Source organism: Leuresthes tenuis, unplaced genomic scaffold (genome assembly GCF_036924035.1).
Source record: "Leuresthes tenuis unplaced genomic scaffold, fLeuTen1.0.hap1 SCAF_13, whole genome shotgun sequence".
Lineage (NCBI taxonomy): Eukaryota > Metazoa > Chordata > Actinopteri > Atheriniformes > Atherinopsidae > Leuresthes > Leuresthes tenuis.
In genome coordinates, this window is record NW_027325367.1 from 15858020 (window position 1) to 15884655 (window position 26636).

The window sequence follows — 26636 nt, forward strand, 5'->3', positions numbered from 1 at the left end:
TGCTTGACATTTTGTTTTTGTTTGATTCCCTGGAAAATTGTCCTCTTTAAAGAAGTTACAAAGTATTGCATTTACATCTCAGTTGTTGAATCAGATAACTAATGTTAGACCTTGTAGGGATAGTCTGATGATGAAGAAATATTGAAAATTCAATATTAAGCTTCCTAATAAATAAAAAGTAACATTTAAGTCAAACTTTTTTATTTTCTATCTCTAGCAGGAGCTCATGTTCAGGCACGGGCGGCTGAACACACGGGTGGATGATAAATGTTTCTCTCGGCTTCTTATCTTTAGATCTAACTTCATTGAACTTGGCATTTCTGCTCACTGAGTCACGGTTTTCCAGTTGCACTGAGGGATCAAGCGTCTTTCTTTCATCAGCTTACATTGACCCAAAACTGAGCAGATGGCACAAGGCTACAGAGCAAACACAGAGGATTACGCGACCGCAGACCTTCCTTCTCAAGCATCATCTGTGTGGAGGAAACAGGGATAGTTTCTCATGTCTCTCAAACACATACACTTAGTTTCTTTGCGTTCATCAGCAAAAAAAGAATCACAGACTAATTGATGCAGCGCAAACAAACATGAAACGACTGTCCCAGGAAGGGCCTGTCGCTCACTGATTTACCTGTCCGCACTACTCTTTGATCAGCAGCTTCAGCAGTGGGTCTGTTTACTAATGAAATAGGAGGGGCTTAATGCCACAACAACTCTGAAGAATATCACAATGATGAATGTGAAAGGGAATTAATTATAGCCACCAAACAAGCCAGCACAAGTAAATAATATTCATAGTGAATTAACAAATGTTTCCCTCCTCAGGTTTGCATTAGCTCGCCGTGCCCTCAGGATGCGAGCATGCTCACGAACAACATTATGTATAATTAAGCACCAAAATTGCTCATCACTCAAGGAAAATTCCCTAAAAGCTTTTTGTCTGCATGACTGAAATCGGAATTTCACATCCACCTTCACAGAAATACTCACATCAGCCTCACATGTAAGTTCCACAGTCCATAACTGAACTTTTTTTCTGTTTCTCACATCATGCTGAAGCACCTTAAGCCGTTCCAGTTGGTCAAATGTGGACGTTGCTCCATCATTTCTGATGAATGATGGATCTTTTTTTCTAAAAAAAAAAAAGACTCTTGGTTCGGTAAACCATTAAAAAGAAGAAAAGAACATGTAAACGGCACAACAACACGAAGACATTCAGTACAGTGCAAAGGTCTTTGGCCACCCTTCATTTCTTTATATTTTGATTCCATGATTGATGATTGATGATTGTTGATCGACTTTCTGGTAATCATTAGAAATGGTGTTTTGACACAGGCTGCTAAATCACTAGTTTTCACTCCAGTCTCTGTACAATGCTATTTTCCATTTTTATTTTGTTTGTAAAGCCACTGAAGACGCTTATGAATTGTTCGAGTATAAAAAAGGCCCATAACTCAAGGGATCAACCAGTGTTGTGTCTACACATTACAGACAACTTAGCAAAGAGCCTATTTCAAACTGTATCTTTAGGTACTTTGTTACAAGCATGCTGTTGCAAAGACACAATTTGTTCCCATTTATTTGGTTATATCTACAAAAAATGTCCAAGATATGTCACATAAATTGTTTTCACCAGCAAAGTGATTCCCAAAGAGCTGTTAGCTAAAAACGTGGCATATCTCAGCATGGTGTGCAGTGCTGACAAAAAAAACAGAAAACTGTACAGGTAGAGGAAAAAAATACAAGTGTCAGACTTAAAAACTACTGACAGCAGATGAACAGTCGCTTATCTGAAAGTGACGTCTTTAATCCAACAAAGACCTGACACGGGACCTGAGAGATGCATCTGGACCTTTCAGATGATTCATGTTCACTGAAGCCTGATCAGAAATGGTTTCAGAAATCAGTTCCAATAGGAGAGCCCAGACCTCAGCAGTACTGGCGCAGTGTGGGATCATCATCTTGACAGAGAACGGAACAAAAAGGCTGCCAACATCCAAAGAAGAGCTTTGAAATGTCCTTCAGGAAATGTGGAGAACTATTCCTGAAGACTGCTTAAAGAAATTACAAGAAAGCTTGTCTCAGATGGTTCAGGCTGTGTTGAAGAATAATGGCGCTCCTGCCAAATGCTAACTTTGAATCTTTGTAGAACTGTACAAGCCTTTTTTGCCTTGTTTATTTATTCATCTATAAATTCCCATTAATGTTTGTGCACGACTGAATAAATCACTGTACCTATTGGAGGTTTTTCTGGCAGTTTATAAACTAATTAGGTGTGCCTCAAGACTTTTGCACTGTACAGATCCAAAATGGCACATGATGATCTTTGTGCTCTTAAACATTCAAGGTAAAAATAAGAAATAAGTAAAATATATTTTTCTTCTGCATGTAATAAGCAAATTAAATGAACTAGTTGTGTATTCTGAAGAATAATCCCTTAATCTGTTAATAGCTGCTCTCTCTCTCATTTGTTTTCTTTTATTTCTCCTGTATTGCTTAATCTGGCAGAGAACGATTTGTTTCCCAGACGTTATCTGGCTTTGGCTTTACCTGACTGCAGTGCAGGATTATGTTTATTAATGGAGTTATCACAAGAGAAATCTGCACTGGGCACTCTGAGCTGAGCAGTAACACATTGATTTTGTGTCCGAACCTAAGTGATTGTGTGCCCCAGGGTAGTCTTTTCCTGAAGGCCGGCACAGGTCTTATGAAGGAGACCATCGCCACCTAGTGGACAAACTGTGTACATGCATGTTTTTGAAGATGAAACTCACAACTATTGCTACAATTGTGCCTCAATCGCTATGTTTTATCTGACTCATTGTAAGTGTCAAAATGCTACCTGATTTTAAAACTTTCAGTCACTTTCAGTAATTTTGTTTCTCCACTTTTCCTCTTCCTCACTTTGTGCTACGTTTCAGACTCAGTTCATATCAGTGCTCCTATCAGAGGGTAATTGGCAGCAAAGTGAAAGCCTTAAGAGTCTCACAGGTCTGTTTTGTTTACTGCGGAAAAATTGGCATCCTCAAGACGCTGCTCTTCTTTATCGCTCTGACTTTCTGAAGCAACCGCAGTATGCTAATCCACGAAGACTTCAGCTCCCACCTGCCAGCCCTCATTATTTCCATGCCATTTTGGAGATAAACAATGTGGGGGTCGCTCGGTGGCAGAGAGATTTTCTTCCATCGCTCAGTAATGATGATGGAAATGGCAAATAGACCCACGGGAATAGAAGATCACTTAGATTCCGTCATGTATTTTCTCATGCCAAGGTCGGTAACCTCTGAAATTCTAAGAGATGGTAAACCTTTCAAACGTTTATGTTTATCTGAGTGGGGTAAGAGCTATAATCTTCAGCTCCGGCTGCTGAGTGAAGATTGTTTGGTCAACTCCTGTTTTCAGGACCTCAACTATAACTTGGACAGGCCCAGAATGTTTTGTTCACTTGATTGGAATTGATGGGAGTTTTTTCTCATCTCCATCACTTTCTCCTTTCCATTTATGCCTCTTCTGCAGAGAACAGAGATGGCAGGTAGTGTACAACAGAACACCCACGCTGGGCTCAGATCAAGGATGAGGTTTCATGAGTCCGACTTGGCAGCGTCTACAAATTCTAGTTTGATTTTTCGTCTCAAAAAATCACTCTAATTCAACTCCATTCATACCCACTAGATCTACTGGAACAACAGGGATGACAGGAAGTAGAGCTAATGTGTTTAGGTCGTCTGAGTTCACATCAGTTTCTCTGCAGTCTTCATTTATGTAATGAAAAATAAACATGATGAACGTTTTACTCATCCTTGGTAGGGCTGACTTTGGATCCCAAACTTCCAAGTCTAATAGTTGATAGAGAAGTAGCTCTGCAACTCTAGTCAAAGAAAGACGTCTCTGTTGATCAACACAGTGGTTTCAGTACAGACTGTTGAAACAAAAAGGTACAGATTCCTCCCCCTTCTTTCTCTCTGTACCTCGATCCCTCCACCCCCAAAACTCTTGGATGTTCTTGGCCTTATCTCCAACACCTCTGTCCCCATACATACATACAATTAGCCCCTTCCCCCTTCCCACCAACCACTCTTGACCATTAGCATAAGCACAATAGCTGACCAGAGAAGAGGCAGTGAGCAAAAACCACTAAAGCTCACCGCTATTGTTTTACCACCGGCTTGCTTTTACCTGCTTGTTTTTTAGTAACACAAAGATCCAGCTGAATTTTCACTTTTTGCTCATCTTTTGCACTGCGTGCCATTTCTTTACATCAACTCACCTGCGTTTAGGATAAAAGTTTAGACCTCTGCCACTAAAATTACCAATTTCAAGTGTCAAGTGCTCCAATCTATCTGACCAAAGCTATCAGTTGAGATGCAGTAGATGGAGCAAAGGTTTAAAAGGATGGCTCGACAAAATTAAGGATGAACATTTGATTCAGGAAAAATATAGGTATTTTAACTTCTTTCACTGCTTTTGGACACCATGGAGCATAAAGAGATGACCTGTGTTTATGAGCTGATGAAACAAAGCATCACTTCTCACAGCCATGTTTGTGACAGGGCAGCAAAAAGCAGAATTTAACAGCCTGTGATATGAAGACTGATCAGGGGGAAAAAAAACATCAAGTACACTGCTGATGCAGGTTGAAAGTTTATTGATTTACAGCCCCAAAGAACAGATTTATTCACCTACTGACTCAACATAGATTCCAGTGTGAATTGTACCTATTTCTGACAAGTAATGAATACAAAAAATAAATACATGGGAGTAGAAGTGTAAAATTATAACCAATTCAGGGGTTTTACACAGGCAAGTTCACAGAACACACTTGTGAGTCTGACAAACAGTACTGTACACCAAAGTAGCTTATAAAGGCAAAAAAGCTTTCCCAACATTCCAGGGAAATAGGTAGTTTTGAAATGAAGAAGAATAAAAAAAGTAAAGTATCTTCATCCATATCCTGCTCTCAAGTTATTTCTCAAAAACAGTTTTAAGCAACTTAACCAGTGTGCATAACGACTAAGAAAATACATTCAGTGTAATGGGAACAATCTTAGTGCAAATAGAGTGTGACAAAACGCAGTCTTGTTGTGAAGATTTCTCGAAATGAAGGGCATTTTAAAATGCCAAAATCTTCATGCAACCACTTAAAACTTCAGTGCACCAAGTGAAACCCAGAACTGCATAAGCAAAGAAACATGAACCGTTACTGGAACCCTGTTTACTGAAGGTGTCTGAACAAACAAAAAAAAGGAGTAATCCACTGACAACCAATACAGGTAGCGCTTTACATTCAAAGAATTAAAAATTTAAAAAAAACTTCTCTAAACAACAAATCTCCCAGGTCAGATATAACTCACAACAAAAAGCACACGTATGCAATAACAAATCACACAACAATGAAAAGCAGGGGGGGGCGGGGCAAAAAAAACCAGGAGGCCCAAAGTCCAAAAGCCAGGATTTAAAAAGAATGGCGGAGAAACTGCTTCAAACAAAATGCCACTAAACAGCTTTGAACTGCCTTTTGCCTGGAGGGCAACATGCAGGGTTTACACAGACCCACAATGTAGTTCCTTTTCACACACGTGCAAATGTCCAGGAGGGAGGACTGATCTGAGGTTGTGGGGAAGAGGGAGGACACAATGCATTTAGATGCTAAACCAATGTAGTTAATCTTTTAGAACATAAAAATAACAATAAGGAGGTAGTTTATTTAACGCAGTGGCATGAAAGTAAAGTCTCTGGGGCCTGCGGGTTCTGCAGCTTTGCTTTCATTTTACACCTGAACTCCCATTTTTAGTGGAATAAAAAGGTTCTCATGCTCACCCGTGAACCAGCGACACCCCGTGATGCAAAGCTCGCTTCCACATGTAGTATGTGGAGCGTGCAGTGAATGGAAAGTAAGATCTGAATTCTTTAAACGTCGGGAAGGATTTCTCCTCGAAGCGTTGCTGCAGGAAGAGCTTAGCCTTGGCCTTAAAGTTGGCCAGAGCCACAACATCCATGGCAAACACCTGCTCATTTATGGGGGCCTTTGTGTAAAAGGTGTGCTTAGAGTGCGGGGCATCAAATGAATGTGCGGTGGCACCATTCAGATACTCAGGGGTCTTGACCAACGGGGGCTCAATCTGGCTCTCCAGCGTCTTGTTTTCTGTTACCGTGCTCTCCAGACTCTCTGGGACGTTAACCTGTGCACTCTGGGTGATCATCTTTTCCTCCTTCTTCTTCTTCATCTTGCGGTTGTGGCTGCTCCGCCAAAGCCAATAAAGACAAGAGGACATGGATGGGAACTTGAGTTTGAACTTTGTCAAGGACCATCTGGACTTCTGGACATGCAACTTTGCAGCTTCTCTGAGCTGTTTTTTACTTATGTAAGCAAGCCTGAAACTTCTGTGTTTTTGTCTGCAGATCCTGGTTCTTGGCACAACAGCCTGAGGTAGCAGTGACTGACTTTTTGGGCTTTGGCTCTTGTCAGCATCAGAGCTGTCTTCGCTGCTGCCCAGATTGCCTTTGTAGCCCCTGTTAAAGAGCATGGCTTCCCTCCTCCAGTTGTAGTAGGTTGATCTTGAGATTCCTGGGAAATTTCTCTTGAAAATCCTAAAGGGGAAGGAGGTGTTTGCGGCAATGCACTGCTGCAGACAGCGCTTAGCTTCCTGCATGTGTGCTACATTCTGAGCACGCTCCACATCAAGCCGGCCAAGGCTGAGGCCGAACATGCCGGCCACGCTGTCATGGTGATCCGACTCATCGTGTTCTGCCTCTGGAGATGACCAGGCCTCCTGCTCTGTGCTCTCCCCAGGACTAATCTCTCCAGCTGAAGATGAGTTGGAGAGGTTTCCTCCAGATTTTATGAGCTCATGTTTCCAGTTGTAGTACGATGACCTCGAAATCTCAGGAAAGAACTGTTTAAACTGGTGCAATGGGATGAGTCTTCCCTCCAAGTAGCAAGCCTGTAGGAAATACTTAGCCTCGTATCTTGCTGCAGACTTTTTACAGTGTTCCTGCGTCTGCCTCTTCCAGCGGTAGAAGGTTCTCTTGGTGATGTTGTACTTGTCCTTCAGACTTGGGTAAGAAAGCTGCGCATCCTGGTTCAGATTTTCCTGGCTTTTAAGTTGGGATACCCTCTGGTCACCATCAGGGCTTTCAAATGTCTGCACACCTGTCTGAACAAGGGCGACAAAATAGTTCGGCCTGAACAATAGCTCAGACTGCAGCTCCCCGGACCACATGATGTGTATGGTTTGCGGCTCTGAGTCTTCGGGCCAGGTCCTGGGGCGAATGAGTCGGTTGAAATAGGGTCTGATCTTGAGGTTGAACATGGGGTAGATGGAGTAGATGTTGAACTGAAGGACTGATGATAGGGCATACAAATGCCACATGTTAGTGAAGGAGCCAGGGAAGCATGAAGCATTAACATCTGCGTCGAAGATGGCCTCCAAGACCGTTACAGGTAGGTTGAGCATATCCTCAGACTCTTCTGCGCACAAACTGAAGCGAACAGCCTGGAGCATCATTTTAGAATCAATCATCCCAGACAAGTAGTACCTCTTCCACAGCACCATTTCCACAACAGTTCGTACCTGTGAGGAGCAATATTCATGGCATCAGTGTTACAGTCATTACACAGCCATACAAACCAATAAACAGAACTACAGTATACATTTTAAGCCCAGTGTGGACCGCTCTACTAACCTGTAGCTCCAAGCTAAGTCCAGTGTTCCCCACAAGCAGCGTGCTCACAGCATCAAACAACAAGTTGCCTTCTCCGTTACACTTCAGAGGCAGGAGTCCTCCAGGTGCGTCAGCTGGGTACAGACCCCGAGCCGTGTCGTCAAAACTAGCCCACCTGGCGAAATCCTGACAGGGGGTTTTGGGCAGCTGGAAGGGAGCGAGGACCTGCTCGACCTCGTGGGCCACTTTGGTCACAGCATCCAGGCCAGAGCTCTCAGTGGCCTCCTGAAGCTCCCGCAGGACGGACAGAACGGTTTCCTTCCTCTGAATCATACTTGCTGACCTCATAAGAGCTGCAAAACAGATGATTTGAGCATATTTTCATGAGTCAATGTTAGAAATTCAATGGTAAAAATATGGTAGAAATTTGCTCATGCCTAAGAAAAAGATATATCAGCAGAATTAAGAATTAAATAATCTACATGGTATTTTGAGGTATTTTCTCTCATAATGAATTAATGATGTGCTTTCCATTGTTTACATCTCACACAATAGAACAGGACAAAGTAACTTGCAAGAAATCTAACTCAGTTCACATGCATAGTCACTGTCTGAAATAATAAGATCAACTTTGGGCTGCTTCTTCATTTAGAGCAGATCATCCAGCGCCTATCTTGATTAAACTAACGCCATATCCCTCACAACGGGGGTGGGGGACTATTAATCTCTTACCTGAGCGTCCAGAAACTAACAAGAGTCTCGTGGAAAGACGCGCAGTCGTGGCGGAGGGTTTCACCGTTCAAGTATTGACTTCACACTGAGAGTTTTAGTCCATGGCGCCCAGCTCCGGAGAGTCCCGTCCTGCAGTGAGCGGAGGAGATTTCGGAGAATGATTAGAGGCACCTCCCATCAGGAAATTGTCAATCGCCGATCCGCTGTTTTTTTTTTCTTTTTTTCTTTTTTGTCTCAGCTTTGTGAAACACCTCCCTTTGCCCTCCTGCTCCTCCTCCACGGACACCATCACTTTGCGTTGAGCCAGGGTCAATTTCAATGTGAAGTGTTAACAAAAGCCAATGTGTCAGGGGCCGAAGGGGCGCTCACGGAGCGCTCACGGAGGTGCAGGTATCGGTGTTTTTATGTGTTGTCAGCGCGTTTTTTTTTTTTTTGCTCCTCTTTGACAAAGCCAAATTCACACGTCAACAGTTCACTTTCAAGGTTATTTGTCAAGTTTGCAGTCAGTGCTTCTTTCTGTGGCACATAAAAATCTTCCCCGTGCCTGTGCTGCCGAGTAAATGCTGACATTTATCTTTGAGGTTTTCTTCATTGCTTGGCGTACTTAACTGAAGTTTTCTTCGCCGCAATCTTTTTCAATCTTTTTTTTTAATAAAACAAACCTTGTGAGTTTTTTTCCTCTAACAGTAACTATACAATGGGTGCTTTTTGCATGTATTCTTCTGGTCTACAGTGTAGTGTAAAAGCAAGTTTGTTGATTAGAGTAAACGTGTAGACAGGGTGTGGGCACGAGTTTTATGAGACAAGAGGAAGGCCCCTGAGTTCCAGCTCAGATTGTTTCTCCACTGTATCACTTTTAACACCTCCCCTCCTGCCTTTTGCAGGATTTCAGTAATCAAAGCCTTTTGCTCCACACATGCACAACAATCACAGCGACTGTCCCCCAACCCCCACAAACCCATACTGTAGACCCTACTTCTACACCTCTGACACACACATTTACACACTAGGGGACAGGAACATTTGGCCCCCACTGATTGGTCCACACAAGTCTTCGGCAGACAAGCTGGTGCCTGAGTTCACTGGGGTTCAAGGCTTTGGCCTAAGTCTTATCAGCTATTTGGACAATGTGTAAGTGTGGTTTCCCATGTGGGGTTGGGGTTGGGGTTGGGGGGGGGTATCTGACAGGCAAATAAAGACAATGCCAATAGACACTCGAAAGATAGAAGGTCTGGCATTTGGTGTGTGAATGTCAGGTTCTTTCTTTGTTTTCGTATTTGCCTCTATTGTCAGCCTGTTTCAGAGGTTACAGTCTGCCAATAGTTCCTAAATATACAGTATTGTGCACAAGTTATGAGCCATTAATCATGTCTTTATATTTTGCTCTATTGTATTTTTTTAATTGGCCTTGAGCAATAGTTCACTGGCTGATTTTTCAACCATTCCAGTGCTTGTACTTGACCATTTTTATGTAGGATTTTTTTAATACTGACCTATGAGTTATTCAAGCATAAAAAAAGCACCTAATTCATCTGTAATTGTATCTTTTGTTACTTGCAGCCTGTTCCAGTGATACATCATTTGTTTCAGTTTCTTCAGTTAAAGATAACACAGTTTGACAGGCATGAAATACTAAAAGTACTTTTTTTTTTAAACCAACAAGGGGATTCCCAATAAGCTATTAGCTGGAAACTTATCTCAGCCTGATGTGCACTGTATTGAAAGAAAAATTGAGGAAACTGGAGGACAAAAGAAGAAGTGGCAGGCCGAACAAAGCTATCTACTGCAGGTGAACAGTATCTGAAAGAGATGTGTCTGGACCTTGATCCATCTACTGTTCCCTGAAGTCATTCATGACACAAGAAATGGACTGAAAACCAGGGGCAACAGGTCTTATGGAGGGATGAATCCTCCCTAGAGCCCGCACTTCAACGTTGTTGAAGCAGTGTGGGCTCATCTGGATAGAAAACTGAATAAAAGGCGGCGAGCATCAAAAGTAGAGCTTTGAAATGTCCTTCAAGAAGCCCGGAGAACTATTCCTGAAGACTACTTAAAGAAACAACAAGAAAGCTTGTCAAAGAGGGTTCAGACCGTGTTGAAGAATAAAGATGCTCAGACCAAATACTGACTTTTAAGCTTGTTAGAATTGTACAAACTCTACTTGCGTCGTTTATCATATTTCCATTCATGTTTGCACATGTTTCAGTGAATTGCTGTATCTATGTGTCTGGAAGTTTCATTAGAGGAGTGAAAGACACACCTATTTACTTTAAAATAAAGATATATTCCTTTTTTTTTAAATCGCTAGATTTCATCAATAGAAGACAAGACATATCAAGTTGTCTTTCCCATTGTGCCTTTTCATGAGCCAGAGTTTCATAACCTTGTCGAGGTGTTTCATTGCAGACTCTCAGTCATGTGCAAACACATAGAATATGCAACAAGATACCAGATCTTCAGCTCTGAATCTCAGGTAAATGCTTCTAACCCCGATATCATGTCTATCTCACATTCCTCTTTACTGACATCTTCTCCTCACATGGATGCCTTTCAAAAACAGTTCAGAAAAAAAGTCTATCTACATTCATCTTTTGCATATAGTTTTCTGATAAAGATCTTAATAAGTGAACATGTTCAGAATCTGACTTTACATCTGCATGCACAGAATTAAATCTTTTAACTTCTCCCGGCTCAGCTTCCTGACTGCATTCACCCCCCCTCTCTACTCTTTCTTCTCAATGTTTGTGTCTTCACCATCTCCTCAACCCCCACAGACTCTTGTCTAAAGCCAATCACACATCTTAGGTGTGTAGATTAGCTGTGCTGCACTGCACTGTGAACACAGTAGTGGGCTTGCTGTAAGCATTTAAAATGCAAATAGGGCAACACTGGGACCGGCTCCGGCAGTCTCTTACCTGCTGTGGCTGTGTGTGTGTGTGTGTGTGTGTGTGCGTGTGTGTGTGTGTACTTGTGAGTGCAGGTGTGTGTATGCAAGGGGAAGTAAAGAGAGATGAGGATGGAAGCCAGTAGTGTACTCAACACGTAAATTTGATTTAGCATGTTTGCACAGGCTAAAGAGATTAGTTTGTGCCCAACATGAAGTGTTGCATTTAGCTGCACAGCCTGGCTGGCCAAATGATACTTTTGCACGTTGTCACCTGCAGAAAATACTACTATTTTCACAGCACTGCAGCATTTTCTCTTTGTGTGTATTATTTTTTTGTCCAAAACATTGTGCAATACGATGGTGCAGGGGAATAATGAACAGATGCTTACATATTCTGTGAAACAAATATGTTTGCAGGAGGAGACACTTGTTCTCTATTCATCAGTAACAACTGACACTTTACTCCTATTAAAAGTATCATGCAAGATATCTGTGTTCAGTTCTCTAAATTCTGTCACTGTGAAGGTTTTGAGTCAGAAAGAGTAATATCAGAAGAAGTTAAGGTAGCATAGAGCCTATGCCTATACATTGACATTTGGTCTCTTTAGATAATCATTTTATGGACAAAATTGTGTGAACAAGGACACTGTGACCTTTGTCCAAAAGTAAAACTCATTTGTACTGGGAAACAGTTGTCATAACTCAAAAATCTCTGAACTGACACCTTATTTGATACTGAGTCCCCCTTTGATGTGGAGCATAATCATTGTCCTTTCACTCTGATAGGTGAAGGTGTCTTTTTTATTCATTTTTAGTCTCAAAGTAAATTGGAAAAGACAACTTATAAGTACGTTTGAAGAGTATGCGACCTCTAGTGGTCATTGGAGCAACTGCATGTACATCGTAAAAACGCCAATCACTGAGTTGTTGATGGCGTTGCATAAAGAGAGTGCTTTATCCTTTACCATGATAATGTTCTAAACTTGACCAAGTTATGCCATTGCCTGAAGTCTGTGTGTAAAAAAGTGCTGCAAGTAACACGTCATCCAACCAATCTCTTACCTCCTTATGAGGATTTTGTGGCTTGTTAAAGGATTAAGTTGAGAATGATGTGGAAATGCTAACATGAATGGGTATTAAACAAATTATCTACATGATTTCATCAGCTGGAAGACCTGTTGAACCAAACAATGGCATCAGATGATGATTTCTAAAAGTCTACATCTGATAAAGATTCAGGAGATCCACACAGTTAAAGAGCCCACACCATCTTTATCAAAAGGTTCATGATTTTATTTTACAGCTAAACTCAAGTGGGTTTACTTGTACATGCCTTCATTTTCATACTATTCTTTAGCTATTTCATAGCTAAAGCCCATTTTTTGGAAACCTCTTTTATCCCATCAAGTAGTTTTGGAAAATAAAATTCCAATATTAGCAACAGGAGGATAGAATTAATGTGTATTTCACAGTATGTATTACATGGAGGTAGCACAGTTGGAGTTCATAATCAACAATAGAAAGAGTGTTATTCATGCTATTTGTATCTGATACATGCATATTCTGTGGTTTCACACTCCTGGACCTGGACTGCATCAGAGTTGACGGGGAGAATAATATCAGCGTAGATCACATCATCTGCGTTCATGACCTACACAGAAACACACTCTTATTAAAGGTCAATGCGATCAAAGCCATCCAGATGAGATCATTCTCTATCTGATCTTAAGAACTTACGTGGCTGGTGTCGATCGTGTTACATGACTCATGTGGCAGCTGGCGGTCTGAAACAAAAAATCAAATGCATAAATTCCTGTTTGGCAACAAGCTGAACCTTACAAAATGCTCCGTGCAGTGGTGAGCAGTTAAGATTTCTCAAGTGTTTCCAGGTTACTTAAGGCAGCCACAGATTTCCACCTTTTGGTGAGCACTTAACAACACGTAAGCGACCGCCTCACAGTCATTTACAGGAGGGACGACGTTCCATAATAGCTATTTCAAAAGAGCCTGCCCATAACTTAAGGACGTTTAGGAGAACTTACCGGCTCTTCTTCTGTTTACGGCAAATGCTGCAATCAGAGCTGTCAACATAACACATCCCACAACGCCCACAGCAGCCCCAATTATGTCCCTGTTGCCACCTGAAGAAAAAGGAAATGTACATCATTGAAAATGAGGAAATGTTATGAGGCACAGAAACACGTCCTTGAAGTTCATCACTAAGAAACAAAAGGTTTCTTGGTGAGAAAACAACAAAAAATCTTTAAAAAACCCCCGCGATTCCTCTTTTGTATTTCTAATTTGCAACACCCAGATTTAGCTGAAATATGAAATATTTTAAGTTGATCGTTTTCCTATCCAGCTCCTGTCTAAGCTTTTCACCGAGGAATACCTTGATCTTTTTTTTCTGGATCGCCAAGAATGCTTCTTCCTTTCCCTGTGAGCGCTACAAAGAGAAAAGGCACTTGTTATGATTCATTCTTTCTACATGAACAGATAACAGTCTTGTTGTCGGCACCATCCATGGACAGACCTGGCACTTTGACCCACACCTCTGCTGAACTCTGGCTTTGTTCGTCCACTGTCGCCTGGCACCTAAACTTCTTCTTTCCAGGACTTTGAAGAGCCAAAGTCAGCGTGACCTCACACGGAGACCGCTGCTGGATCTGGTGTTGGGAGTCCTCGTGTATCTGGGCACCAGTTTCATCCACCCACATCAGAGTGATCTCTTGTTTCATCGGTGCGTAGCAGTGATCCTGCTCGAAGTAGGTGAAGAGGACACACTGCAGCGACAACGTTTCGCCAGGTGTCAGGATTAACTTTGCAGCAGCTTTAGAAACTGGAAGGATGAAAGAAATGAATTTATGGCACTGATTTGTCCCCTTCCCCCAAGCTTCTTTCATATGGCCCCACACAGTTATTCACAGTTATTCTTATTCATAATTGTCAGGAGAGAGGATACCTGGGCTCGGTTGGCAGCGATGACGTCTGTCAACCTCCTCTGTGAGATCCTCGATTTGGAAAGTGCACTTTGAGTCGTCAAGCTGTGCTGCAGATGTCTGGATCTCCCCATTGCAGACTATAACAATGTCACTATTTACGATTGCACTCAAATGCCATACATTATAGCAGGAATCCTTACCACATGGATATGTAACATAACGCCTTCCTGTTAATATCGGACTATCTTCTCCATTTACACCTGTAGGAAAAACATTAATTAAAAAAGAGGGACAACAGTATGTAAAATATAAGATCAAAAGACTGAGTTAGTAATTATTTCTTTACTTTACCTGTTCTGATCAAAGATAACAGCAGCAGCGCCATCACACAGTGAACGGTTCCAGGCATCCTGCGTGCAAATCTCCTCAGCGTGAAAAGGTACAACTGAGGTTTATCGCTGTTACGCTTGGTGTCAGACAGAAACGTAACTTCCTGCATTTGCTGCAACTTGCCGGCATGGGAAAAACTGACTGGTTTGTTGGACGTCGAGTTACAACATTCATCCACATATCTTGCAGCAGAGTTTCAGACGCAACACCGCAGTTGAAAGCCTTTTTTTTTTTTTTACTTTGTCTGCAAATATTTTTTTGCTTTCTTTTCTGTTGCAATTGTAATATAATATTCGTGTGATATATACACCTCGTGGGCTTTTTGATGTATTTGAATAAGTAGATACATTTTTAAATGGAATGCAATGTTGATATTTTATCGTTAGAATTCGATCATTTAGTAAATTAAATTAATAAAAAACTAGGAAATGATGCATATTCCAGTTTATTACCAATGTAAACTTTAAAAGTTGATGGCTGACATTCCTATATGTTTTTGCCCACAACTAGCTATTTTTCACAGCATGTAACATCATAGAATGGCTCAGTAAAATCTTCTAATGCTTATAAAACAAGATGCAAAATGTGCCTGAAATGATGTGCCACTGATATACAATGTCATGATATCACATTAGCCTCAGGAACTAGGCAGCATAATGTCCCCGACTCAGATGCATAGCGATTTCTACATCATATAATGAGAAAAGCGTGATGTAGAAGTGGGCCTTTCAACACAATATTTACCCTAGACAAAAGAAAACCCACAAAGTATGGCTTAAAAGGAAGAAATTGAGTGCTGTAGAATGGTACATTCAGCGCCCAAGTACTGTAAACTGGTTTGTGTATATGAACTACTTTTATACATACTGTCTATATTTATGTTTATGTATTTAGCAGACGCTTTTATCCAAAGCGACTTACAAATGAAGATATAACAAGCTATATAAAAAGCTAACAATAAACTACATAGAAGGAACCCACTAGTCCGACTCTGTCAGAGGTGACAGAGTAGAGATAGAGTGCAGGCATAGAAAGAAGTGCAGAAAGATAAAGTGCAGAGATAGAGGGGGTAGGGAAGTACAAGGTAAGTGCTAGGATAGGATATGCTCTCTGAAGAGCTGGGTTTTCAGGAGCTTCTTGAAGATAGACAGGGACGCCCCTGTTCTGGCAGCACTCGGTAGGTCATTCCACCATCGTGGGACGACACATGAAAAGAGTTTGGATTGTCTTAGGCGTGGTGTAGGAGCTGCTAGACGACAATCCTGGGACGAACGGAGGGAACGAGTTGTGACATAAGCCTTTGCAAGAGCATTCAAGTAGATGGGAGCCGTTCCATTAAGCACTTTGTAGGCTGACATCAGTGACTTGAATTTGATGCGGGCGGCTAAGGGCAGCCAGTGGAGTTCAATGAACAGAGGGGTGACGTGTGCTCTTTTAGGCTGATCGAAGACCAGACGCGCCGCCGCGTTCTGGACCATCTGCAGAGGTTTCATAGTACAGGCTGGGAGACCAGTTAGGAGAGCGTTGCAGTAGTCAAGGCGGGAGATGACCATGGCCTGCACCAGGAGCTGGGTGGCATGTTGAGTCAGGTATGGTCTGATCTTTCTTATGTTATAGTCTACATTATATACTATACTATACTGAATATACAATACATAGTATTGTGGTATTGTTGAGTTAAATGTTAGCCTGTGCAAATATGCCAGAGAAACTAACAACCCTTTTAAGATGTACTTACAAATCCAATCTCCAAAAAGTTGGGACTCTGTCTGAAATGTACAAATGAATTGAATGCAATGATTTGCATCTCATAAATCAATATTTTATTCACATTAGAACACAGAAAACACATAGAAGGTCGACAGCGAGGCTTTTTATTTAAAATTTCATAAACAGCAGCTTCAAAGAAGAGAAATGTCCCATTTGGTGGATCCGTCTTTCGCAGTTTGCTGAACCTCTGTTTATCTTTTTCTCTGAGAGACTCTCCTTCTATAAGGTGCTCTTTAAAAAAAACCCAGTCATGACCTTCAGTTTATGGTTGCCAGTTAATCTAAGTCGAAAGTTTCTTTACAGAAGCACTCACTCTCCAGCTTCGTTGCCCTGTCCCAACTTTTCTGAGACATGTTGCTGCAATCAAATATTGGGTGAATATTTTTCCATTAAAAAAAATTGTTCAAATGTGCTTTCTATGTTCTATTAAGTGTAAAGCATTAGTTTATGGCATTACACAATTGTTGCTTTCGGTTTTTATTTGCGTTTTACAGGGTGTCCCACGGTGTGGGATCTTTTTGTCAGCTGCAAAAAAAAGCAGCATTTTGCTCTTTAGAGAGAAATTTCAAAAACAGTCTCAAGCAAGAGGAAGTGGTTGCAGCGCTCCCCGCTTTATTTAAATAGTTAAAAAATATATAAGCTCTCTGGGCAACCTTCAACAGAGCTGATTTGTATTCTGTCCTGCTTTCAGAGAAACAGACAACCGACTGTTGTTTAAAAAGATTTCACAATCCATGAGAAATCTTGTCTGTGCTGTCAGGAGAGATGACCTTCAGAACAAAACGGGAAGAAGAAAAGGATTATGGAGAAGGGAGAGAGTTCCAGGGGAAGCTGTTAGAGACAGGGTTGTTTTTCCACCAGTGTTTACAGTTTATCCTTTTATACATAGCGGCCCGTTCGGTAGCAAGCTATTCAAACACCATTTTTCTTGGCATACACGAGTTTGGACGCTGTGGCTGCTCATCTGAGATTAGCGCTTCAAAACATCAAAGATGGTCGCCTCCTGAAAGCCAAGCGTAAGAGCAGGTTTATGCCAGCAACCGAGAGTGCATACACTATATATTTACAATAGGGCTTTGTATTCCTCCTTTTATTGGGAGGTAACATGTCGATCACCATATTTTGAAGTAAGGTTCGGCCCTGGAACTCTGGCCCAAACCTCCAGATGAAAAGCCAAACAGATCAGCATGCAGCCTTGTGCAACTTTGAGCCCTGGGTGCTATGCCAATGTTTCATATCAGAGCTCAGTCAATGAATTTCTTGCATCATGCCAGAAATATGGGCTTTTTGAAGAAACATAGCATAGCTGTGACTTATGCGAGGAGACTTTTTGGAGAGGCACAGACAACTCTTCTCTTAGAGAGGCAGGCAGAGCTTAGCTTGAGCTTTGTACAAAACAGTGTCCTTGGAACATGAAGGCTTGTTGTTGGTCTTTTGTTTCATCATTTACTTTGAGATGTGCGTTTGAATCGGTGCTGCTGTAATTCTAGTCTCTTTTTTGTCTTTCGAGAGTTTGATTCACAGGTTCTCCAATAAGACAAAGCTTGAGCCGAATTCCCCTGCCTTGACTTTGTGGTAGCACAACAGCAGAATGGAACTTATACCCAGATGCCAACTAATTGGATTGCTCTATGAAAACGAGTTCAGTCAGATAAGCAGTTTATGACACCATGATTCAATCGGGCCGCAGTTCGATCAACATTTTCACCCTTTGCACTGATAACAGTCTGTGGCCCATCTGTGCTTGTGTTTGTGCTTAAATTGTCAGACTTATTAATAAATCTCCCCAGAAAAGAAAAAAACTATTTATTTCAGCCATTCCGCTGTAGATCTGCTGCTGTGTTTCGGATCGCTGTCGTGTTTCGTGACCCAGTTTTTACCCGAGCCTTAGCTGTCAGACTGATGGCCTCACTTTTGACTCTGGAACACTTAGATTTACAAAGAAGTTAGGATGAGTTTAACTTTCTATCACCCAGCAGGAAATTAGACCGAGCTGCATGCACTGATTTGCACTGGCTCAAGACATCACACCCTCCTCAGAGAAACAAAAGCAATGATATACTACCAACAAAACAATATAATTGCCCTATACCTACTGATAAAACAGACATAGAATGTTATAAAACCAAACTACCCAAGAACTAACCCTTTTTTTCTTAAATCATGTAATTTAATTGTTTAAAAACACTACAGACCAATAATTTCAATTCAATTCAGTTTTATTTATATAGCGCCAAATTACAACAATTCATCTCAAGGAACTTAAATAATATAGTCCAATCCAAGCCAATTGGAGTTCAATTCATTGTAATCATAATCCAATGAAATTCAATTAATTCATTTCAAAATATTCCAATTCATTCATGTGGAGCCAATTCAAAAACAATATCCTAGCTAAGGAACCAACAGATTGCACCAAAAGTTGTCTTCAGTCCAATCTCCTGTCCTGAGCGTGCCTGTGGCGACTGTGGAAAGGAACAACTCCCTTTTAACAGGAAGAAACCTCTGGCAGAACCAGACTCAGGAAGGGTGGCCATCCGCCTCGACCAGCTGGGGTTTGAGAAGACAGAAAAGAGGGAAAAGAGGGGGGAAAAACACCATAACGCCATTCAAAGGATATCTGTTGGAACAAGGAAACACAAGTTAATAACCACAATAATGTCACATGTACATAAAATCAATTGTGAAATTAAACAGGGGGAAAAAGAGAGCAAAGTGTGGAAAGGTGTGACAGATGAGGTCCCCCAGCAGTCTAAGCCTATAGCAGCTTAACTATGGGATGTTTCAGGATCACCTGAGCCATCCCTAACTATAAGCTTTATCAAAAAGGAAAGTTTTAAGCCTAATCTTAAAAGTGGAACGGCTTCCCGGACATTTACTGGCAGCTTATTCCACAAGAGAGGGGCCTGATAACTGAAGGCTCTGTCTCCCATTCTACTTTTAGAAACTCTGGGAACAACAAGTAAACCTGCAGTTTGGGAGTGAAGTGCTCTGTTAGGAAAATATCTTACAATGAGATCTTTCAGATATGATGGAGCTCAGTCATTAAGAGCTGTGAGGAGAAGAACCTTAAATTCTATTCTGCATTTAACAGGGAGCCAATGAAGAGAAGCTAAAACTGGAGAAACATGATCTCTCCTGTTAGTTCTCATCAGAAGTCTTACTGAAAAGTTCCTCCGGCTCTTGAATGTTTTGTACTTGCTTTTGATCTTTCTCTCTGTAGAATGATGGACTCCAAATAGTTTGGAAATATACTCCTATATACCCTACGCTACCCGTTTCTGATGTCTTTCCACCTTGGCGCCACTGTCAGAACATCTGCTTTCATAATCGCTGCTCACACTAACGGATGATCAGTATATCAACTGTACTGTATTTGATCAGAAGCTCCTGGCTAAAATCTTTTTTTACAATCACACGTGATGCGTTCTGATACACGAAACCTTACAAATGAAAAAGATCTACTCTCCTTTCCTTGACTGTAAGCTGCATATTTTCAGTGAGCTCAATAAAACCTAATAATATAGAAAACTTTTCATAAGAGAAAGTACATCCGTAAATAAGCCAAAGCGTGTCGCTGCTCGTTGTCGATAAAGATTCAACTTCACGGTAACACTGCGCTCGATGCTTACTGATGATGTGTACGTGTACTGTGTATTTAACAGTGCAGGTGAAAGAAAGAAGAAAAAACACAAGCAGCTGGTGCATCATTTTTATTTGCTCATTAGTACAGATCCTCAGAGATAAAACAGGTCCTGTATGACAAAAATATGTCTCAGTTTCTCTTGAGTACATCAGCAAAATCAGATGCTGATAGAACCACAATTTATAAGTACTTTAGAATGGAAAATATTTATGCATACATATATAGATTTATATATATATATATAGTGCACTTCAAAACAGTCGCACATTTTTAGAGTGACATTCTGTACATATTGCATCAGCCTGGGCTGCCATTAACAAACTCTCGCTGTGTTTCTCACGTTTCTAACAGTCACCGTTGAAGAGGTGGAAATTAAGATTTAAAACAACTTTCTCCACTTTCATGTAACATCATCATCCCCCCCGACACACACACCCCCACACACACACACGATTACACAGCACTGGAGAGTTTTCCCATGTTTTTTTCCTAGCAGCACCGGAGTTTTCAAAATGGCGACGATTCAATTGAAACAAACAAAACAAAACAGCCCGTCCGTCACCCTCTGCGAGTTTCAGAACGCTACATTCATTTGAGGCTTTAGTGCAGCTGGGACCTCCAGCTCTTTGACAGCCTTTCAGGAAGTTATCATACGACAACAGTGGCTCGGTTCGGTTGTCAGTTTTGGAACTTTAGACGAATTTGAGGAAAACGTTCCGACAGGTAAGTGCTTTGAGGGGCGCGGACGCGGAGAGAGGAGTTTCTCTACCGACACGCGGAAGAAAAAACGCAAACAGTAACCACGTGACATTAAAACAATACAACAAAACACAATTTACAATCATCAACAATACTTTCAAAAATCTCTGAGCGAGTCAGTGCCGTCTCATTGAAGCTCCATTCCAGATCAGCTCCAGTATTTGGATAACATGACACTCAAACAGTGATTTTTTTCTATTGATTCCTTTTTTAAACCACAAATCAAAATCAAAGACATGCGATTTCCCAATAAATGGACAGTTTTTACTGTCCGCAAACATTCAACCCTATCATGCTGACAGTTTGTAAGGTTTTTCTTATTCATTTGCTAAGGGAGATGTTATCCGCTAGCATTTTTCTGATTACGCAAAGCGTTTCCATAAATAATCTACAGTAAAAGACAATGGTAGTGATAAAAAGGTCCATCCTAAGTATGGTGTTGCTTTTTAAAAAAATAAATAAATAAAACAAAAATTCCACATACTTTACCAACAAACTCAGTTCCAGCTTTGAAACGGATGACAAAAACCGGACGGCCAAAACATTAAATCCATGTTCTACACCTGGACGGGCCTTCAGCACAGCAAAGGAGTTACGGTACATCTTCACATTGTTTGGTAGAACATGACAACAATCAAAAAAACAATCAATTTTTTTCGTTTTTTTTTAAGTTTGATAGCAGATAAACTGATACGCTCTGCTTCTCTTTCGACTCTTCAAAGGATACAGTTCAGGTACAAACGCGTCAACTTCTTTAATCTAAACAAGTATAATGCATCATAAGGCAAGAAAAGATTTCCGATACACGTAAACAAAAAAACAAACAAACAAAAAAAAAAAAAAGAAGTAAACCAGTGGTCGACAGCGATCAGTTGCACATTTTAGGATCTATTGGAAAAGAGATACTTTCCAGCATCCACCCTTTGCACACAATACAGCAACACCATTGGGGTGGGGCTTTATACTACTAACTCATCAGTAGTAGTATAGACCCCCACACTTGCATCGCTGCTTAAAATAAATAAGTTTTACCCCCCCCCCCTCTCTCTTTCTGTAATGAAAGTAAAAACAAGTGCTTATATAAACTGGGAATTTTCCGGACTCAAAACTGGGAATGCTTAGTCTAAAGTGAAACTGAGCCAGGCGGCATTAATAGCTCGGTTCGTCCTCACAATGCGTTTCGAAAGTGCTCAGGTTGAGTGCGAGCCCCTCCGAGCCATCACAGGCTGGAGGGCTGTGCCTGCTGCTGTATCGGAGTGTGGTGGCTCGTCTGGGCCGACTCACAATCTTTGGGTCCTTCCTCCACGCCCCGCGCGTACATGAGGACCAGGGTGACGGTGGCGAAGGTCGTCGCATTCACAGGGAAGGCTCGAAGCAGCGTGGAGGTGAGGCCTCGTGTGAACACCATGTAGCCTTCTCTCCTGATGCTCTGCCGCACGCAGTCAGCAATGCTGCTGTACTGGTGGACTCCGCCCACCCCGTCTGCTTGGAGCCGGGATTTGATTACGTCCACGGGATAGGTGGAGATCCAGGAGGCGATTCCGGCCATGCCTCCAGCAAACAGCAGTTTGGGGATCATGTATCGGTCGTCGGGCTCGCAGCCCAGGCTGCGCGTCAGCACGTCATAGGCCAAGAAATACACTCCGAAGCCAGGCGTCTCACGGATAAATGTAGTAACCATCCCTCTGTTCACTCCCCACAGACCCTCCCGCTTGTAGATGCGCACCAGACAGTCCAAAGAGTTTTTATACATCTTCCGAGAAGACTTCTTCTCTCCTGTACCCTGCATTTGCATGCGGGTTTTGGCCAGCTCCATGGGGCAGCAGATGACGCACTGGATGGCTCCTGCGGCTGCACCGGCAGCGAACTGGTTGGTGGGGGTGTCATGCCCCAGCAGCCGCATCGCGTTGCCCTGGACGCCAAACACGATGGCGTTGATGAATGTAAGGCCCATCATGGGCGAGCCGATGCCTTTATATAAACCAAAGACCTGTGGGAAGGGTGAGAAACATTTGACTTTCTCCAGTCTCATTCAAGAACAAAAGAAAAAAGAGTATCTAGCCCAACAAAATGTTGGTGAAGGACAAGGACTGCTTCCTCGCTCAGCAGAGAATCATTTTTGTCTACCACACAATTCCCTGTGCGAGGTGCCTGGCACAATGTGGTGAATGAAGTGAAACGACCCTGAGGCTATAAATAGACCTGCTCAGATAACAAGCGCTCTGCTGCGTGTTCTAATGACACGTTCAATGATAAAAGTATCAAACTGAGTGAAATAAATGAGCGGTTTTACACTTCTCAGACTACATCCTAAATCCCCTGGACGGATTATGCCCGTATAAGGTTAACCAGTAACAAAAGTCACACCAGATTTCGGGTCAAAAGAAAAAGAAAATGCACACAAACTAAACGAATCAGACTCAATCCAACTACTAAACCTCCATTTAAAGTGCCCCAGTCGATCTTAAGTCCAAGAGCATCACATGTTACTATCATCAGGTCAGTCTTACCTCATGGACTTTAAGCTACAACAAGCTAGGTTCCTTTTGCCGTTTTTGATTCACATTTAGAAGGTGTGTGTAAGAAAAGCTTGAGAAAGCAGTCAGACTTTTGCTCGCTTCGAAGAACTGATGCACGTTAAGGGGAATGAGAACTCTTCCCGCCTGAGCTGGCAAAGATCAAAACAGGTGACTCAAGCCGTTTGTGGTCCGAGCCAGCGAACAATAAAGTTACACGAGTGGCAAACGTCTTTCCACATACAATATCATATCCCAGAGATGAATGTAAATCCTTAAAAAGAGCTCTCTCCATTTTCCTCTTGTGGATGTCCAGTGCATTTGTTATTGGGATTCTTTCTTTCTTTTCTCCTCAACAACTACTTCTACAGTATTTAAAACACTATTAAAGTAGTCCACACCGCCACCCTCTGGTGACTTAGTTTATTGAGACCAGTTTATTCACTTCAAACGGACAAATGGAAATGTGTCTCACCGCGTTTCTTTTTTGTGGCTTTTCAAACGATGGCTTCAGATCTCATTATTCAGACGCCTAAGAGATGGAAACCTGGCTACTGTCAAATGCTTCCAACCACCAAACGTAAAGAAATCTACGTACCGACTCCTGCCGTATAATGGACTGGAAGCAGTGAAAGGTCCCCCGATACAGAGGCTTATCAACACTCTGGACCTGCAGTCTGACCTGGAAGAGAAAAAAAATGTTTTGAAAATCGAATAAATGCTGGTAAATTGCTGAATAAAAGAAAAAGAAAATAAATAAATCTATGAATAATTCATTAACGTTCAAAGTCAGCTCTATATATACACATCACTGAAAACATAAAGCAGCATGTGTTTAGGTAACACAGCGCTTTCTGTGTCATGAGATTTCCTTTTGAAAGGATTTCTTTTGTAATGTACAGAAAATGGGAGCGTTTGACAGGAAACCGCTTGGCACCGCTTACCTTCACTGTGTCAAATGGGTGTCCCACCAACACTCCAGCAGCACCTGGGAAGAGAAGAAATGTCAATGACCATTTTTAGCATCATTTGATTTGAAATCAAACCGAAGAACAGATGGAAAGCTCCGCAGGGGGGAAAAAAAACAGGCTCTCAAACACAATTGTACATCACCATGTGAAGACCTTGTAAACTCTAAATGTTAGCCTCAACCAAGCAGTCTTCCATCACTCATGTCTCATCTCCACACGGTCTCCAACCCATTTGACCGGTTTTTGAAGATGAGAACTCCTGCTGTCGTGCAAATTTAGAGCATAAAGCCATGTCCTCCAGGAGTTTGCCCCGTCACATCCAAAGCCAAATCACCATGCATCAACAAATTTATCTTTTGTGTGCCCTTGAATGTTGGAAAACCTGGGCCTGTGGAGCATATGCTCGTGTTGTGATGCCAGTTTCTTATTCCATATTGAAGCATTCAAGGTGTGAACTCTTAAATAATGAGACTAGATGAAGAAAACTCTCCTTTTTAATTCCTTGCTCCTTAAACAGGTTCCCCTTTCATCAACAACACACCGCTGTTGTGATGCGCCTGACTGCCAAAAACAACTTCCCTGCATGCCGAGTGGAGTGGGGAAGCTGTGGGAATGAAGGATGGAATCATATTTCTCCAGTGGAGGCCTCCTTATTTGGATACTGTCTTACAAAATGTTTAACCTCGTTTGTAATACTCAATTGATGGATCCTTGAGTTATGACACATCAAGTATAAATGCAGGAAACTCGCATCGGGAAAGTATCTGCGCAATTCCAGGAAACGGTTCTGCCCTCTGTCTCTCCCCTTAATGTCGAAGAACATGTGACAGTACAAGGCGGCAGCGTGAATCTGTGAGATGTGTTGCGCTGTCCCAAGTGTGCAAACATACAATAGCCGTTTTGGTGTTGTGAATTTGAATAAAACGGGACAAGCTAATCAGACGTAACCACAGGCTCTGTCACATGACTCATTTGTACAAAAAAAAAAGAAAAAATAAGAGCTTATCAAAGAGGAGCCCTTGTTGTAAGCTGAAAAGAACACAAGATAGTGTCTGACAAAGTGACAAGCAGTCATTGACCTCAATTTACTTGTGATCTGCAATAACCAAAAACAAGAGAAAGAAGGCATCACTCTTTCACAGTATCCCACGAAGAGGAAACTTTTTTGGTGCGATTGCCCATTGCTTCACATTTGGGAATATATGCTTGCACCCTTTAATTAAAAGAAAAAGATAAATAAACATGCACTTAGAGCTGAACAGCAACTACACAAGCTTCAGATTTGGGACACCACATGATCTATGGTGTCAGTAAGTGCAAATAAAGAAAGCATGGGATTGGCCTGTGCAGGGGTGTGTACCGATTCACTTCACTGCATGTGGTGTGTGGAAACTCATCTACACCATCCTGTTGCAAAACAGTGGGTGGCATTTGTTTATGTTTAACAAGTTCTTAACTCTCGCCAAACGAGTGACACCAGGGGAGACGGGCAGAGGGTTGAAGCAACTTTTACAAGTCAGTACCTTTGCACTCACAGCATCTAATGTCTACATAAGCCGGGAAATATGCTGCGATTACACTGCATTTTGTGGGCTAAATGAATTAAATCAAGCTTGAATATGAGTTTTAATATGGTCCCAATACGTGTGTTTGGTAAGGAGATTATTTGCGAACAGAAAACTGAACAATGATTCATTTTACTCCTTTCTGAACAAAGAGAGATTCTGATTGGGCAATTAACGGAAAATCCCCATCATTTCGAAACCCTCACAGTAACCACGGAAACACTGTACTTACTGTAATGATAATACTGTGAAAGTATAGTTTCCTGAAACCAAGCCATCTGGTTACTGTCCTTGTGTACTGATGAATTAGCTGATAGCGGGTGATAAAAGTGCTTCTGCCGCAGACTTACCTCCGATGCATCCAGCAACGAAGTCCATCACTACTCTTCAACGTGTTGAGGCTTATGATCAGGTCCTAACAACTCTGTAAAACACACAGCTCTGTCTAACACCGGTAACTTCGTCTGTAACCTTGCAGTAACTGTCCACGGCTGATTAATCTAGCTATATGCTCAATGCTAGCTGACACCGTCAGTTAGCGTTTATATTAGCTAGCAGGACCAGCGAGCTGGCAATGAATGATTTCAATGATAACAGATGTTAACAAATATATTTTCTCTATTCGGTTATTTGACTTGTTCTCCTCTTGTTCTGGTAGAACTCTACACGCTCGCCACGAACCGCTGTGGTACTTACACTCAACGTGAACACCTTCTATGATATGGAGGTTTGTGAGGATAGCCGCCGATTAACGTGCGTCACAGGAAGTAAATACAAAAGGGCAGTTCCAATTACC

General features: G+C 41.8%; 3 protein-coding genes and 1 long non-coding RNA gene across 5 annotated transcripts; all 4 read right to left on the reverse strand.

Moving 5' to 3' along the window:
• Window positions 1–5234: 5234 nt before the first annotated feature.
• On the reverse strand, window positions 5235–8515 carry vrtn (vertebrae development associated). The gene is made up of 3 exons (XM_072362120.1): window positions 8395–8515; window positions 7684–8015; window positions 5235–7571 (listed from the first exon to the last, which is right to left on the reverse strand). Exons 2-3 carry the CDS (start codon window positions 8008–8010, stop codon window positions 5814–5816), a joined length of 2085 nt encoding a protein of 694 aa, XP_072218221.1. The 5' UTR covers window positions 8011–8015; window positions 8395–8515; the 3' UTR covers window positions 5235–5813.
• A 4255-nt stretch (window positions 8516–12770) lies between these two features.
• LOC140267466 (uncharacterized) lies at window positions 12771–13418 on the reverse strand. The gene is made up of 3 exons (XR_011907217.1): window positions 13324–13418; window positions 13019–13065; window positions 12771–12932 (listed from the first exon to the last, which is right to left on the reverse strand). It is a non-coding gene; the product is annotated as an uncharacterized lncRNA (long non-coding RNA).
• A 331-nt stretch (window positions 13419–13749) lies between these two features.
• On the reverse strand, window positions 13750–14650 carry LOC140266780 (uncharacterized). The gene is made up of 3 exons (XM_072361881.1): window positions 14575–14650; window positions 14244–14483; window positions 13750–14120 (listed from the first exon to the last, which is right to left on the reverse strand). Exons 1-3 carry the CDS (start codon window positions 14630–14632, stop codon window positions 13750–13752), a joined length of 669 nt encoding a protein of 222 aa, XP_072217982.1. The 5' UTR covers window positions 14633–14650.
• Window positions 14651–20081: 5431 nt separating this feature from the next.
• Window positions 20082–26613, reverse strand: LOC140267066 (mitochondrial basic amino acids transporter-like). Of its 2 annotated transcripts, XM_072362236.1 has the most exons (5): window positions 26537–26599; window positions 26191–26264; window positions 24249–24292; window positions 23903–23986; window positions 20082–22778 (listed from the first exon to the last, which is right to left on the reverse strand). In XM_072362236.1, exons 2-5 carry the CDS (start codon window positions 26216–26218, stop codon window positions 22008–22010), a joined length of 927 nt encoding a protein of 308 aa, XP_072218337.1. In that variant the 5' UTR covers window positions 26219–26264; window positions 26537–26599; the 3' UTR covers window positions 20082–22007. The 2 variants fall into 2 exon arrangements, with proteins under 2 accessions (XP_072218337.1, XP_072218336.1); XM_072362235.1 differs by having other exon boundaries at window positions 26191–26613.
• Window positions 26614–26636: the final 23 nt, after the last annotated feature.

Coding starts and splice junctions, on each gene's coding strand:
- vrtn (XM_072362120.1), bottom strand. CDS start 8,010: ATGAGGTCAGCAAGTATGATTCAGAGGAAGGAAACCGTTCTGTCCGTC. Junction 7,572..7,683: donor GACTTAGCTTGGAGCTACAG/GTTAGTAGAGCG, acceptor TGCTCCTCACAG/GTACGAACTGTTGTGGAAAT.
- LOC140266780 (XM_072361881.1), bottom strand. CDS start 14,632: ATGCCTGGAACCGTTCACTGTGTGATGGCGCTGCTGCTGTTATCTTTG. Junction 14,484..14,574: donor GTTATCTTTGATCAGAACAG/GTAAAGTAAAGA, acceptor TTTTTCCTACAG/GTGTAAATGGAGAAGATAGT. Junction 14,121..14,243: donor TCGCTGCCAACCGAGCCCAG/GTATCCTCTCTC, acceptor TCATCCTTCCAG/TTTCTAAAGCTGCTGCAAAG.
- LOC140267066 (XM_072362235.1), bottom strand. CDS start 26,218: ATGGACTTCGTTGCTGGATGCATCGGAG. Junction 24,293..26,190: donor CGTTGCTGGATGCATCGGAG/GTAAGTCTGCGG, acceptor TTCTCTTCCCAG/GTGCTGCTGGAGTGTTGGTG. Junction 22,779..23,902: donor CCATTATACGGCAGGAGTCG/GTACGTAGATTT, acceptor CCCTTCCCACAG/GTCTTTGGTTTATATAAAGG.